Genomic DNA, 15176 nt, shown 5'->3' with positions numbered 1-15176 from the left:
GTGCCCCTGCAAGAAAGGTGTCCAGGCCTCAGCCTATCTGATGTGGTATCATATACTAAAGTGGCTGGTGGCCTATTTAATGGTCTCCTGTTTTTCCTTCAGTCAGCCAAAAATAGTGGCTATTAAAAACCCCCCTGAGTGCTATTGGATGTCAGTGGGTTCTAATAAATCTTTCTCTTGTCACCTTCATACTTAGAGGATCAGGCCCTTATCAATGAAGTGGGAAGACTCCTCCCTAATTTCTGATAGGATAAGATTTTATTTCTGATCTGGATGGTTGTGATGGTGGGATTGCTGCAGAACATGTTGGGCATGGAAAAAAAAAAAAGCTTCCTGCAAGACCTGACCCCTGGTTATGAATCTTCCTGATATATGAATTTGTCCCTTTTCCTAAGAGATGTTGATATCCGGTAGCTTTCATTGAAATTAATGGAACTTAGGAATTTTTTTTCTACTTTATCTCTACCACTATATTTAAAGAAGCAATCCCCACACATCTGGATTAATTTATAGCAGCAGAAAAGCAATCATATGTGTATGGATATTCCATTTCTGGAAGTGAAATACTCAAGACCAAGAGTATCAAACATGGCCTGTGAGCTGGTATGGGTTATCCAGTCTGTGCAGAAATACGTCCTCCAGGCCTCAGTGCTTCTTGCTGTGGCTACCAACAGTGAAGATGCCTCTATGTCACCAGCGGCAAAGGAATTAATGCTGTCATTGCTTAACCTTTGTTGCTGTGGGTGGTTGAGCAGTGACAGTGTAAACTCTTTGGTTTCTGGTGCCAACACAGTGTTGCCCATCCCAGGAGGAGCCCTGAGGTCCACATCTGACCCATGCAGGCAAATGAGTTTAACACCCCTGCTCCGCACTGTTGTTATATACCTTCGTACTTTTATAACTGCATCTACACAAATGCTTAATCCAGTGTGTCTGTACAAGTGGCAATCATACTTCAAATTAGTATTTTTATACTTGTGGAACTTTTCTGGAGGATACCAGTTCTTGGTGAAACCTAACAAACCAAAAACTACCTGTCCTATCATTTTATTGCCCAGATTTTAGATGCTTTATGATTGGTGTCCTTCAGTGGGTTAAACAAAAATAATTAAAGATGTGTAGAAACTGACCCTTTTTGTCAGATGTGCCCAGCTGTATATGTACCCTTCCACCAGTTGCTGTACTCAAAGTGGGTTGGGATATAGTTAAAAAACATGTTGTATCTTACTACCTAAATATTTTTCCATGCTTAAAACTCCTCACATCTTTTTTATAGCGTCCCCTGGCCTTTCAAGCCTGAAAAAGTCTTATTCAGCTTTTAAGAGAAGTCCCCCTTTTCAGTGTCTTAAGCCCTACAAAGCATACCCAGGGAAATGCACTCATATTTAATATGCACTCCCAATATTTATGGCTGCAAATCTGGCAGTTCTGTTTTAGAACTAATGGTCTCCCATAGCTCTGAGCTGTAGAGAAATACTTTTACAGCATTATTCCTGGTTTGCATGGTTGTGCCAAGAATAGACCATGAATTATGCTGTGGCTACCCACATATTTTGTCTCCTTGCTATTCCCTTTCACGAGAAGGTAAGAATGAGCTGAAATGGAAGAACTTGAAAGTAGGCTACCTGGACAGGAACTTCCTTTTCTTTCCCACATTTTTGTCAATGCATTTTGAGTAAAGCCATCCAGCTTGTAATATTATTCTCTCTTTTCCTATTATTGCTTCCGAAATGGTTATACAACAATTGCTTCATTAAGGAGTTGTTTTCTTGAAAATGTGTGTTTTTAAGGAATGATGTTCCTGAGGATTTAGAGTTCAGTCCTTCAGTATGCTGAATATGCTGGTATTGAAGTCAGCATGACTTCTCATTTGCTAAAACATGAATACTCAAGTGTCTTGCAGGATTGAACCTAGAGATATTCTAGCTTGTGACTACATCACTTACCTAAAGATGAATGAGATATTGTCCTTTTATTTTAACATTCCAACAGTGGCAAGAATGCAGTCATATCAAATAGCGTTCATCCTACAGGGAAGCAAATTCACTTCAGGGTGGGTGGGAATTTTGAAAGTTTTGAGATTGTAGGTAAAATAACAAGCTATTCTGAGCCTTCAACAAGGCTTCTGATTCCCTGGCTTGGACCATCTCTTGTTAATTCCTGCTGTGCTACAGGCCTCTGTGCTCAGGGCCCTTTCTAAAATTAATTCATGCTTGTGTAAACTAAAGGCACTGGCATTTAAAGAAAAAGTGGGGGGAAATTCTTTATGGACTGTGCTGTCCATGCATGTTGGAGGGCAGCAATGCTAACAATAGACAAAGTACCATTCTCTTCCAGCAAAGCATCTTCCATTCTAGACCATTATCTTTTGTTTGGAATTTCAGGGTCTATTTCTTGCAGTATTTCTATATTGACTTTCTCATGCTCATGAAATCCTTAATATGCAGCATTCTATTGTTTAATTATCCAGGGCTATTTTGAGCACACTGCTGCCAGTGTCACTTTACTTGCTAGTTTTAGGCTTATAGAACGCAGTCTGGTAGCAGCTTGGTGGAGGCCACCCAGTGTGTTTTGAATGTTCTTTTCTTGTATCAATCCTATTTTAATATCCACATGTCTTTTTGTATAGCCTGGTGACACATGGATATTATCAGATCGGTGTCACACCGCGACATGCATTCCAGGTGGTCATACTATTCTGGAGAATTATCGAATTAAGTGTGAGAATCTGCCCAAACCTACATGTCGCAATGATCGTGCTGCTGTTAAACTTGAGGAAACCTGTGGCTGTCATTGGGTGTGTCCTTGTGAGTAACTTATTTTGCATATATATTTTTCCCATCAGCTGTAATGTGCTTCAGAAATATCATGCTGGAAATGCAACACAGAGCTGCAAACCTAGGGGGAATTCAAGGGTATTGGAACTGACCTGAATTAGCGCTTACTCCTTATCAAGTAAATTTCTCTTCTCCATTGATGCAGGACTGGGAACGCAGGCACAGGAGAGGACAGATAACATGCAGGATGGCCAAAGTAGCAATGAGATGAGAACTCTTGCAATAGATATTATAAATATGCTCTCTTGCCCCCTTTTTCTCCCAGACACAATGTTGCTTAATTGCAGAGAAAGTAAAAAGTTGGATTTTTTTCTTAGGGGAACAACAAGGGTGTGCATTGGCTGGGAACTCCTTGGAGCAATTTTGGCATCATTCCCCTCTAACACACCTGGAAACTCAAACAACTCTTTCTGAGTTGCAAGGGCAACTCCCAAACATCAACACCAGGGCTGTCACATCTCTAGAACTCGTACAGCCTCATACATGGTTTCAAAAGATACTAATACAGATGGAAAACCATGGTGATTTTCCTGTATTTTTTTCCTTGTTTTTATTCCTCTTGCTTTTTATTACTAAAGGCATAAGCATGGATAAATTATTTGTTTTTTAAACCGGGGAAAGATTTAGTGTGTGTAAAGATTTTCTCTCCTTTCGTAATGCACATGAACAGTTAAGATTGCATAGGCAGCCTTCATTCTAGCATGTCCTAACTTTTGTATGCTTGCGTTTGCAAAATTAATACCCTTTGAATGTTATTTTGTGGGGGTGTTGTTATCTATGTTCCTTAAAAACAAAACAAAAAAACCCAGCAAGTTGATAACCATCGGAATTCCATCTCATGGTCTCAGATTGACAATCGCATGGGTTAACTGTAAGGCTGGAATTTAGTAGACCCATCTCACTGACTGCTTTCTTTCTTGGTTCTGCAAGTGGGGTACTATAGCAGGCTTCAGTCCTCAGTTTTCTCTTCAAGTATCATGCTCAGTGTGTTTTCTTGTCTCCTTTTCAGTGCTTTTGTCCATTTCTGCTCTCCCTCATCCCGGTTTGTTTGCCCAGACATTCCCCGTTTCTTTTCCCCAGCTACAGCTGAGCAAAAGTTCTCAGAGAATAATAAATACACTGGTAAGATTGAAACTGTTTGTAAATTCAGGTAAAATTCAGCAAATAGTTCAGCTAAAACAAAAATGGGAGGGTATTCTGAAAATGTTAAATACATTTTATTTTCACATTTTAAAAAATAAACTCTTTCCTTTGGGAAATTAATTTTGTTTTGAAGTTTACAAACAAAAAACTGCATTTTTGTTTCAAAAGAATATTTTTGTTCCCAATTTGAACTATACATTAAAGAAAAAAAAGAAGGAAGAAAGGGACAAAATAATCTCTAAAGGAAACAAAATATTTTATAATGGTTGAACAGAATGTTTCAGGTTAATTCAAAGCAAATCTTTTCTTTTACCAAAAAAAAATTCAGTTTTAGGCCAATCCAAATTGCTTTTTCTTAATTCCTGCATTGGCCACTGAGACTAAGCATGTATTAATCATGATAACTACTGAAGTATGTAAGTGCTAATTGCATATTCACAAGAGAATTAATCTTGCTACAGATCTTTGTTGAATTCTTAAATGGGTACAAAGTATGCTATGCCATAGATTTCAATATGCTCAAATGGCTTCTATTTCAGATGGGTGCCTTTAGATCAGGGGTGGGCCCATGGGCTGGATCCAGCCCACCAAGAGATTTAATCCAGCCCCTGGTGGGCAGCCGCCAACTCACTGGATCTGGCCTGCAGGCAACTGGTAACTATGTCCACTGTATGGTGCCAGGTGGGCAGGTAGGACTGCTTCAGCCCAGAGGCATCAGGTGTCTGCTATGGACCCAGGTGGGGCTTCCCCCACTGCAGGTGGATGGCTGTGTCAGATGTGGACACAGCAGGCAAGTGCAGGAGCCCAGACACAGAACCTGCCAGTGGCATCCACAACTGACCTGTTGTCCTCCCAGCTTGATGGAAGTTCTCACCCAGAGACCTGACCCAGAACCTGCCAGCAGCATCAAATGTGGACAGAAGCAGGAGATGCTGCTGAACCAGGTGGGCAGAAGCGTGACTGTCTCTTCTCATCTGTCTCTCTCTCCTTCCCCACCCCCATCCAGAACCCAGGTGAGTTTGATGCCACCACCGATGCCTGCCTGGGTCCACAGATGAATGTCATGGCTTGTGGCAAACTATAACTTCAGCTGGGTTCCGGAGGGAGGGAGGAGGGGGAGAGAGACGGACAGAAAGACATAGACAGAGACACAGAGAGGGAAGAGAGACAGAGGGACAGAAAGGGAGACAAGAGAAGAAAGCAGGAGACAGAGACAGAGTTGGATGTGGCCCTTGACAGGTCCCCAGAACTTAAGTGACTCTTCAGTTGAAATAATTGCCCACCCGTGCTTTAGATGATTATATTAATATGGGCAGTTCTGCATTCATGTACAGTGTTGGACTAGGTGATCTTTGAGGTCCTGTCCAATTCTGTGATTCTATATGAAAAGTTACAGATGGTTTTCATCCTGTAACTCTGCACCTGAGAGCACACAGCTATACATTGTCTGTAGTGGTCACTTTGGATGAAAAGAAGGACCTTTACAGGTATCAAGAACCAAAGTCTCATAGGATCAAACTAGTTTATATAGGCTGCAATCTGGCTAACAGTTATGGATGTGAAATAAATGTAACCGCTCATGTGCTTGAATGTAGGAACACTTTTATAAGTGTTTTCAGGATCAGTGTCATGGCATACACCTTTCTGCAGGAAAAGGCTGCAGCACTTTATCAGATGGAGTCCAAGAGTAGTCTCCAGTTTCCAAACCCATCTGAACTGGGGAGGAGGGAGCTTGGAAAAATACAAATAAATCTGAAAAATGAAGTGAATTCTAGGCTAACCCTGAGCTGCTGGGGCCCATCAGACTTAGAAGGAAAAAAATTCTACTTTTGAGTATTGTAGCAGATAAAATGGATACTGTGTGAATAGTGCCTTGGCTGAGGTGGAGTGAGCAGTCAAGTATTCCTACTCAAATGCACAGAAATGAGGGACCCTGCAGAGGTGTTAGAGTTGCAGGCTGCTGAAAAGAGAACCGCTGGGGCACCCCACACGTGTTCCATGGGGACATGTTCTGCCACACTGACTTCACAGCTGATCTTTCCATGTAATCAAAGCTATTAGCACACGGCTTACATGATGAAGAATATCTAAGAGTAGGGTGGGGAGGAATTATGTATGCATAGAATGGAGGTAGAAAAAGCTGGATGGTCCTTTTTCAGGTGAAATCATTTAGAAGCTAAACCCTCCAGGTCATTGCATGGCCTAGAAAGGAGCTCAAGCACAGTGGTACTGGGGTGGTCCTGATGTATGGTGAAAGTGGGAAGGGGTATTCCCTCCCAACATGGAGCAGAGTTCCACATGGTCCAGAGAGAATAGGAATTCTGTGTGAGAGCCAAGCATGTACCCTGTGGATTTACAATAACATGCATTTGCTGGCTGAGCCTCACCTCTCCATCATGGGGAAGATGGGTGACCATACAGGCCAATGAATCCAGTGCACCTGAGTTAAATTCTGGAAAAAGGCCAGTTGAGGTGCTTATTTTGATTAAAACATGTAACATTGGCTCTAGACACAGTCAAACCACTTGGGGGGCGGGGGGAGAATTAGGACTACAAGTATGTGCATCTGGCCCGGAGAAGCACAGTGATGCCTGTATATGGAGCCAAAATTCACAATCGCCTCCAAGGTTTGACCCTGTTGGTTGTATTTTCAAAAGCACCTAAACTTAGGCTCTAAAGTACTTAAGCTGCTAAAGTGCTTAACATGGGATTGAAGAGTCTTCAACCGTTAAGACTTTGGTGACACTTAACTGAATCACTTTTGAAAATATGATGTAGGTATGTAAATCATGCAAGTAGGTGCTTTTGGAAGTTTATCCCTGCATTTTTTTTTAATGAAGAATTTGGTGTCTTCTTTCTCTTTAATGTATAGTTCCATCTGGGGATCAAAACACCCATTAGGGAACCACTGTGTTCAAAGAGCAAAACTGTTTAGTGCTACTTGAAATGCTTAGGTGTTTTAGCAGCTGACTTATTGTCAGTCAAGGAAGACTTTTGCACCAAGTATTTTCCCATTTAGTAGAGTTGTGTGAAGCTTTGGGTGGTGATTTGATTCAGAGGCGATTCAGCTTGATTTGGAGGCCGAATCTCTGAATCTGAATCAAATCAGGGGACCAATTAAAAGGTCCGAATTCATTCAAAGTTCTCTGAATCTAAGGAAAAGATTTTGAGAGCTTTGATGACTCTGACGATCCCCAGTGGCTGCAACAGGGAGCTGCAGCCATCTCTAAGCTGCTAAGTAGGGGCAGGGAAGGGGGGCTGTGGGAGGGGGAAGGGACCCTGCCTGCTCTTCCAGCCTAACCCAACCTCCCTGCTCCCCCAGTCTTCTCCATGGCTGTCCCGCCTGCCCTAGCTCCCCGTCCTTTAAAGGAAAGCCCTGGTGCTCACCGAGTGTTGCCAGGTGGGCGGTGATCACCATTGTCCCCCACTACCGCATGCTGCATAGGGGGCTCTGCATGAGCCCCTTGATCCCCTCATGGCTGCCCTGCCCACCAGGGCTCCAGCCCTTTAGGAAAAAAAAAAATGGAGAAAAGCCACAGGACTCACCGCTCCTGCAACAGCCTCAGGGCTTGGGGGGCTCATGCAGAACCCTCCGCATGGTACAGGGCAATGGGGGGCAGCAGGGATTGCCCCCTGCTGGAAGAAGCAGCGTGTTCTGCGGGTTTTGTTTTGTTTTTTTTCCTTAAAGGTCCGGAGCTGTGGCAGACAGGGCAGCCATGGGGGAAGGAGTAGGGTGGAGGGGTCGGGGGACTCGCGTGGAGCCTCTCGTGCAGTGGGAGGCAGTGGGGATCACCCCCCCACCTGGCAGCACCCGCTGAGTTGGGGCTTTTTTTTTTAACAAGTGCTGGGAGCTGGGGCAGGTGGGGCAGCCATTGCTGGGCTGGGAGAGTGGCTGGGGGATGAGCCTGGCCATTCAAAGATTCAGCCAAATTGATTCAGGACAGTGATTTGAATCACCAAATCAAATCACTGTCCCCCGAATCCGAATTAAATACTAGCCACTTCACACAAGCCTACCATTGACTGTTTCTTTTAAAGCACATTTAATTATCTAGACTTTTTAAATCCAAGATTTCCTTTTTAATATAAATATTCCCTAAATGCAAAATAATTGCATAGGTTTTAGTTGAATCATGTTACTTGTATCCAAAATAATAAACACCTACAAATGTCACTTTTATATGAACATTTTGGTATTTCCTATTTCACAAATAAATGCACAGTGATGCAGAGCCATTAGTCTTGGCATTCAAAACATGTCTCCCTGAAGGATCTCTTAAGGGATTAAATTAAAATTACCACTTGTACCATTAGTTACTTGGCACAGGAAAGCCTGTAGTTCTCTTAAGGTTATTGCCCTTTAGAATGAGATAATATTTGTTTAGCTCTGTATAAATTTAACAAGAATTTAACTTTCATTTCCCAAGATTATGTGAATTTGTAAGGTGGATGGCTAATTTCTCACACAGACCTCCCTCCCTGCCAAAAAACAAAACAAAACAAAAAAAAATCCTCCCAAACCTCCCCACAACCCATGGCATACATAATTAATTGTTTTAATGGATATTCAATACAAGTTGATGCAAATATGCAGAAATTGCATTAGTCAGCTGACCATTAAGGTTCTGACCCTGTCGTTGGTGAAGTCAGTGGAAACCAGACGGAAATGTGAGCACTGAGTGAAGTACTTGGAAGTATTTCTTCTAAGTTTATTTCATTCACTTGCATAATTTAGAAGTATCTTGAAAGACTTATTTCCTTAGAAGTGAGAATAAAGATTTCATGAGAGCTAACAGATTTAGTTAGTGGTTTCATAGTTTCATAGTTAGTAGGGTCGGAAGGGACCTGGCAGATCATCAAGTCCGACCCCCTACTATGGCAGGAAAGAGTACTGGGGTCAAACAAGCCCAGCAAGATGATTGTCAAGCCTTGTCTTAAAGACCCCCAGGCTAGGAGCCAGCTTCACTTGGAAGTTGGTTCCAGATCCTAGCCGCCCTGACAGTGAAGTAGTGCCTCCTGATGTCTAATTTGAATCTACCCTCTGCCAGCTTGTGACCGTTATTTCTAGTCACTCCTGGTAGTGCTCAGGGGAACAGGGACTCCCCCAATGCCTGATGGTCCCCTCTGACTAGTTTCTAACAGGCCACTAGATTCCCCCCCTCAGCCTTCTCTTGTGGAGGCTAAACAGGTTCAGGTCCCGTAACCTTTCCTCGTAGGGCCTGCTGCCTGCCTGATCATGTGAGTGGCCCTCCTCTGGACCCTCTCCATGTTGTCCACATCCCTCTTGAAGTGCGGCGCCCAGAACTGGACGCAGTACTCCAGCTGCGGCCTGACCAGTGCCGCATAGAGGGGGAGGATCACCTCCTTGGACCTTCTCGAGATGCATGACAAGGTAAGGTTGGCCTTCCTGACTGCATCCCCACACTGCCGGCCCATGTTCATCTTGGAGTCAGTGATGACTCCAAGATCCTTTTCTGCCTCTGTACTGACAAGAAGGGAGTTCCCCAGCCTGTAGGTATGGTGCCGGTTGTTCCTCCCCAGGTGCATCACTTTGCACTTGTCAGTGTTGAATCCCATCCTATTCTCATCCGCCTACCCTTGTAACCTGTCTAAGTCCGATTGCAGCCTATTCATCCCTTCTAGTGTGCGCACATCCCCCCACATCTTAGTGTCATCAGCAAATCTGAACAGGGTGCTTTTTACCCCCTTGTCCAAGTCACTGATGAAGATGTTGAACAGTGCGTGCCCAAGGACTGAGTCCTGCGGAACCCCACTGCCCACATCCCTTCAGGTCGAAAATGACCCATCCACCACCGCTCTCTGGGTGTGACCCTCCAGCCAGTTGGCGACCCATTTGGCTGTGTAGGTGTCGACACCACAGTCCCCCAGTTTTTTAATGAGAATGGGGTAAGAGACAGTGTCGAAGGCCTTCCAAAAGTCCAGAAAGACTATATCCACTGCTACCCCTGCATCTAAGGATTTGGTGACCTGGTCGTAGAAGGCCACCAGGTTGGTCTGACAGGACCTGCCTCTAATGAACCCGTGTTGGTTGCCCCTAAGTATAATCTCTCCTGCTGGCCCCTCGTGGACATGTGCCAGAATAATTCTCTCAAAAAGCTTACCCAGGATCAAGGTAAGACTAAACTGGCCTATAGTTTCCCAGATCTTCCTTCCTCCCTTTTTTGAAGATGGGAACCATATTGCCCTCTTCCAGTCCTCTGGCACCGCACCAGAGCACCACGAGTGCTCGTAAAGCCATGCCAGGGGTCTCACAATGACCTCAGCTAATTCCCTCAGAACTCTGGGGTGGAGATTGTTCAGACCAGCTGATTTAAATACATCCAGTCCCTCCGGAAGTTTCCTGACTAGATCCTCACTGACCCTTGGCCTCAGTGCGCCTCCCCTGGGGCCTGTGGGGGGTCTGATACAGTCCCTTCTTAGGAAATGGAGGCAAAGAAGTTGTTAAATAGGTTAGCTTTGTTGTCTGGTGCGATGAACAAATTTCCTAGCATGTCTTGCAGGGACTCCAGGTTACCCGGTACCTTCTTTTTGCCCCCTGTGTATTTAAAAAAGGACTTCTTGTTGTCCTTGATCCGGGAAGCTAGTCCCAGTTCCATCTCCACCTTGGCCTTCCTGACCGCCCCCCTGCATCCCTGAGCAACCGCAGTATAGTCCTCCCTGGTGATGATCCTCCCTTCCATTGGGTGCACGCTGCCCTTTTAGCTAGGAAACATTCCCGGATGCTTTTGGTGAGCCATGGGGGGCTTTTGCGCCCTCCTGCTCCCTTTGATCTGTGTTGGGATTACCTTCCTTTGGGCTTGGAGGATAGTCTCCTTAAGGAGCAACCACTCTTCTTGGACACCTGGCTCCCCTCCCCTCTGGGACCTCAGTGCTTCCCCGACTATTCTCCTTAGCTCACTGAAGTCTGCCCTCCTGAAATCTAGGGCCGCTGCCTTGCTGCAGGCCTTTGCCATCTTGTGCTGGATGGTGAATTCCAGCAGGCAATGATCACTGTTGCCCAGGTAGTTGAGCACCCGCAGGCCCCTCACCAGGTCATCACCCATGGCCAGCACCAGGTCCAACAAGGTGTCTCCCCTGGTGGGGCTGTGCACCTCCTGAGTTAGATGGAGGCCCTGCATGTGGGCTAGGAACCTGCGTGAGCGGTCAGACCTGGCTGACTGCTCTTCCCAGCAGATGGAAAGTTCAGGTCACCCATGATGACCACGTCATCTGACCTAACTACCTCTGTGAACTGACTTGAGAATTCCTGGTCTAGCTCTTCCCCTTGGTTGGGTGGTTTGTAGTAGACACCCACTGCTAAGTCCCTTTCCCCTCAACTGCCTTGTATTCTAACCCAGAGCACTTCAGTGTGTCCCTCCTATGACTCTGTGCTAGTTGATGAGAATGTGTAGTCCTCCTTAATGTAGAGCACCACACCCCTGCCTTTCCTCCCTGTCCTGTCTCTCCTGTACAGCCTATAGCCCTTGATATTCACTGCCCAGTCATGCGTTGGGTCCCACCACGTTTCAGTGAGCCCCATTATGTCTGGGTTGGTGTCAGCTAGCAGGAGGGTAAGTTCCTCTTGCTTGTTTCCCATACTATGAGCGTTTGTGTAGAGGCATTTGAGGCCTCTTGAGGATGTGTGCACTGGCCCCCTAATCTCAGCATTGCCCAGGCCCCTTTTGCTTACCTGGGTATATGTTCTGCTCGTCGGTCTAGGCTGGGCTGTACTTGTGGGTGCTGCTTGGTTTAGCGGTCCAAGGCTGCTTCCGCCCTCGTCTTCCCCTTCCCCTGATCAGCCTAGTTTGAAGCCCGCCAGAGGAGATCCGCCAACCTAGAAGAGAACACATGCTTACCTTTAGGGGAAAGGTGGAGCTCATCCCATCTGAGCATGTCTATCATCGTGATGTGCGGGTCGTTGTCAAGGAAGCCAAAGCCAGCCTCAAGACACCATTCCCAAAGCTGCCAGTTGGTCTCTGTGATGCACATCTCATGCCGTCTTCCATACCTCCTGTGCACCTATCTCCTTCAGCACACCCCCCAGAGCGTGGTAGTCCACCATCAGGTGATCAGGGCTTCTCCTGGCCACATCATTAGTACCCACATGGATTAGGACCATGGGGTAGTAATCGGTGGGCTGGATCATCCCCGTCACATCCTGAGTCTTTGCTCTGGGTAGGCAGTAGACCTTGCTTAGCTCCTTCGGGACTGCTTAGCTCCTTCAGCCTGTTCAGAGCATGGAGAGTGTGGAGTTGCCTCCTCTCCTTCCTTCTCCTTCCATGTTACCAGGGCTTCGTACCTGTTCTCCAGCCAGATTGGAGGAACTGGTATTATTGTGTTGTGAGCAGCCCTGGTTCTGGAGGTGCCTGTCTGCCACTCTGCAGTGGAGGGCACCTCCTGAGGTGCTTCTTCCTTGGGTGTGTGGCCCTGCAGGGAAATCAATTTCATTCTCCGCCTCCCTGATTCCCCTCAGCCTGCTAACCTCCTCCTGGAGCTCCCTCACCTGTGCCTCCAGGGCCCTAAGGTGCCTGCAGGACAAGTGTGGGGGTCCCCAATCCCTGCCCCCCTGGGCCTTTCTGGGCAACCCCAGGCCAGGGGGTGGGGGGATGCCAGCTCCCCCATGGGCTCTGTCTGAGTAGAGGCCTCAGACAAGCCCCGGGTAGGCTGGTAATTGGTTTCAAACTATTATTCATGGTTAAATATTTCTATATTTTCTTGAACTGAACTATAGTATATGCAGATCAGCTTTTGATTTTTTCTCATTCCCTGTCTCTTTTCCTATTTCTCTGTATTTAGCTTAATTTATCTTCATAAATTAATGAAAAATACACAATTCTTCCTACAAAAATTTACATGCATTTGGCTTGGATTTACCACTGATATCTTAAATGCATTTGCAAGTATATAATACTTAACACGATATTATTGCTACTTAATAGATTTTGCATTTGTGATCTACAGATGAAGAACACTATATGGGATCTAAGTAGTATTATCGCAACAAAATATTGATTAAAAAAAATCTTTTTTTTTGTATCTTTCTTATAAAAGGAGAGGGACCAACAGCTCTTTTCATCCTTTTTTTCTTGACTTTGTGATAGAAGTGATTAATGCAGTAAAGTGTGGTTAATTTGCCATTCCAAAGGGAAGGCAAATACTGGTGAATTATCTAGTGGTGACCAGTTATCTGAAGCTGATATTTGGAGGAATTTGGGGAAAGAGCACAGGTGGGGAATGGGACCAATGGTGAATAGTAGCAAATAATCCTAACGGTGACTTACCCAGTTTACCGTACATTGAATTTAGAAGAATTATCTGCATAATACAGTTTATTCTGTATTCTATTATTTGCATAATAATGTCTACTCATAGCACGGGTATCTAGAAAAACTGTATTTTAGTAAAACATGTTTCCTATCTTCTCTGGAAGTTGGTGTGTCATTAACTTTTTTTTTTTTCCTACTGAGTAATGTCTTAGCTTTCAGTCAGACTCATTTGATTGAGATTAGTGGATCCTGCCAGGCCTGTGATGGATATGAACTAACCTAGTAACTAAGAACAATGAGCCCTGAGATGTTTCTTTCTCACCATTTTGCAGGTAGGTGCCTGGGAAGCTCAACTCGCCACATTGTCACCTTTGATGGGCTGAATTTTAAACTGACTGGCAACTGCTCCTACACCATGTTTCAAGACAAAGAGCATGATATTGAAGTGATTCTTCACAATGGTGCATGCAGTTCAACGCCAAAAATAAACTGTATGAACTCTGTAGAAGTAAACCACAGCGGTGTATCCCTGAAGCTCTCTAGTGACATGACTGTAAGTCCAAGTACAGTCTCCTTAACTGATAGAGGTATACTAGCAAAACTCTGTAGGACCTAGTGTAGGTGTAGGCTAAACCTGCATTGTAGGTGCAGACAGAAGTGACAATTTTTGCCTGATCTGGCCACAAAAAGTAGTTTATAGCTGTGACCAAACACAAGTACGTGGCTGCAAATAAAGTAAAAAATGGCCAGTTGGGTAAAGTTCTGACCCCTCATTGCACGATGTTACAAAACATAGGACTTTTTGTAACTGTCTGCCAAGCTCCCAGCCTGTTGCTGTTTTCAGAATGGGGGGAAGGGAGCAGAGGGAGTTTTATCTGGAGGGTTTCAGCCCTCCCCCCCCCCGAAGATGGGGTGGGTGTACTGCACCCCTCTTCCCCTGAGGTGGGAGGTTCTAATTCATCCACCCCACCCTACAGCACCAGCTGGGGAGCCCCAAGAAGAAGCTCCCTCTGTCGTCTTTTCCTCCTCCCATCCCCCTCCCCCTGCAACCAACAATGAACTTCCGTTTGGTCTGGGATAATGTTGTAACTTGGAACGCTTTGTAAAAATCATTCCGTTTGCACCCTGCTTCACTCTCATGAAGCAGCTGCAGTGTTGATTTCAGCCTTGGCTGGGAATCTGGCCTAAAATGATAGGACTGTGTGAGGCTTCGGATCTGGAGAGGCTTCAGATGCTTCAGTGTCCAAAGCAGCATGTCTGGATCAAAGCACCAGCTTTGTTAGGCTTTCTGAAGCGGTTTGGAGCTTCCAAAGCACTTTGAAAAAGCTTTGGAGCCGCCTCTGAGATTTGGTATTGATTATTTCCTCTCCTTAGTCTGTAGTTTTGTAGGTGTTAACAAGTTAATGAGCAACGATTAACACCTAAACTAAGGAGAGGAAATAATCAATACAGACAATCAACTGCCCCAAGACAGACACAGTCAGTTGCACAAGACCCCACGTCACGAGTTTTGCCTGTCAGCAGCTAGGGGTGCAGGGCCCTAGGAACCTAGAACCCCTGCACCTATCTCCTCAACAGCTGGCAGGCTTTGTGGCCATAGCAGGGGCCACCATCCCTGCAGCTTTCACCCTGCTGCACCTTAACACATGCAGTGTCAACCATGGCATGAGTTTTGCTTGTCCGCAGCTTGAGGTGCAGTTCCCCCCAAGCCCCTGCACCTTTCAACTTGAAACTTGGCAGGATTTGTGGCCTCACCAGGGGCTACTACCCCTGAAGTTTTCACCCCACTGTGGCTTAACACATAGATTCATAGATTCATAGATGCTAGGGTCGGAAGGGACCTCAATAGATCATCGAGTCCAACCCCCTGCATAAGCAGGAAAGAGTGCTGGGCCTACATTACCCCAGCTAGATACACATCCAACCTTCT

At 45.4% G+C, this 15176-nt stretch overlaps 1 protein-coding gene across 3 annotated transcripts in view; it reads left to right on the top strand.

Moving 5' to 3' along the window:
* Positions 1-15176, top strand: part of VWF (von Willebrand factor) — a 207628-nt gene that overhangs the window by 127727 nt on the left and 64725 nt on the right. For all 3 annotated transcript variants that reach the window (XM_019544220.1, XM_019544218.1, XM_019544219.1), the window contains exons 34-35: positions 2630-2807; positions 13579-13799. In XM_019544220.1, coding sequence (XP_019399765.1) covers positions 2630-2807; positions 13579-13799 — 399 coding nt within the window. The remainder of the gene's footprint in view (positions 1-2629; positions 2808-13578; positions 13800-15176) is intronic.

The sequence above is a fragment of the Crocodylus porosus genome, unplaced genomic scaffold (assembly GCF_001723895.1).
Source record: "Crocodylus porosus isolate Cpor-Errol unplaced genomic scaffold, CroPor_comp1, whole genome shotgun sequence".
Classification (NCBI taxonomy): domain Eukaryota; kingdom Metazoa; phylum Chordata; order Crocodylia; family Crocodylidae; genus Crocodylus; species Crocodylus porosus.
This window is presented reverse-complemented; position numbering and strand designations above follow the sequence as displayed.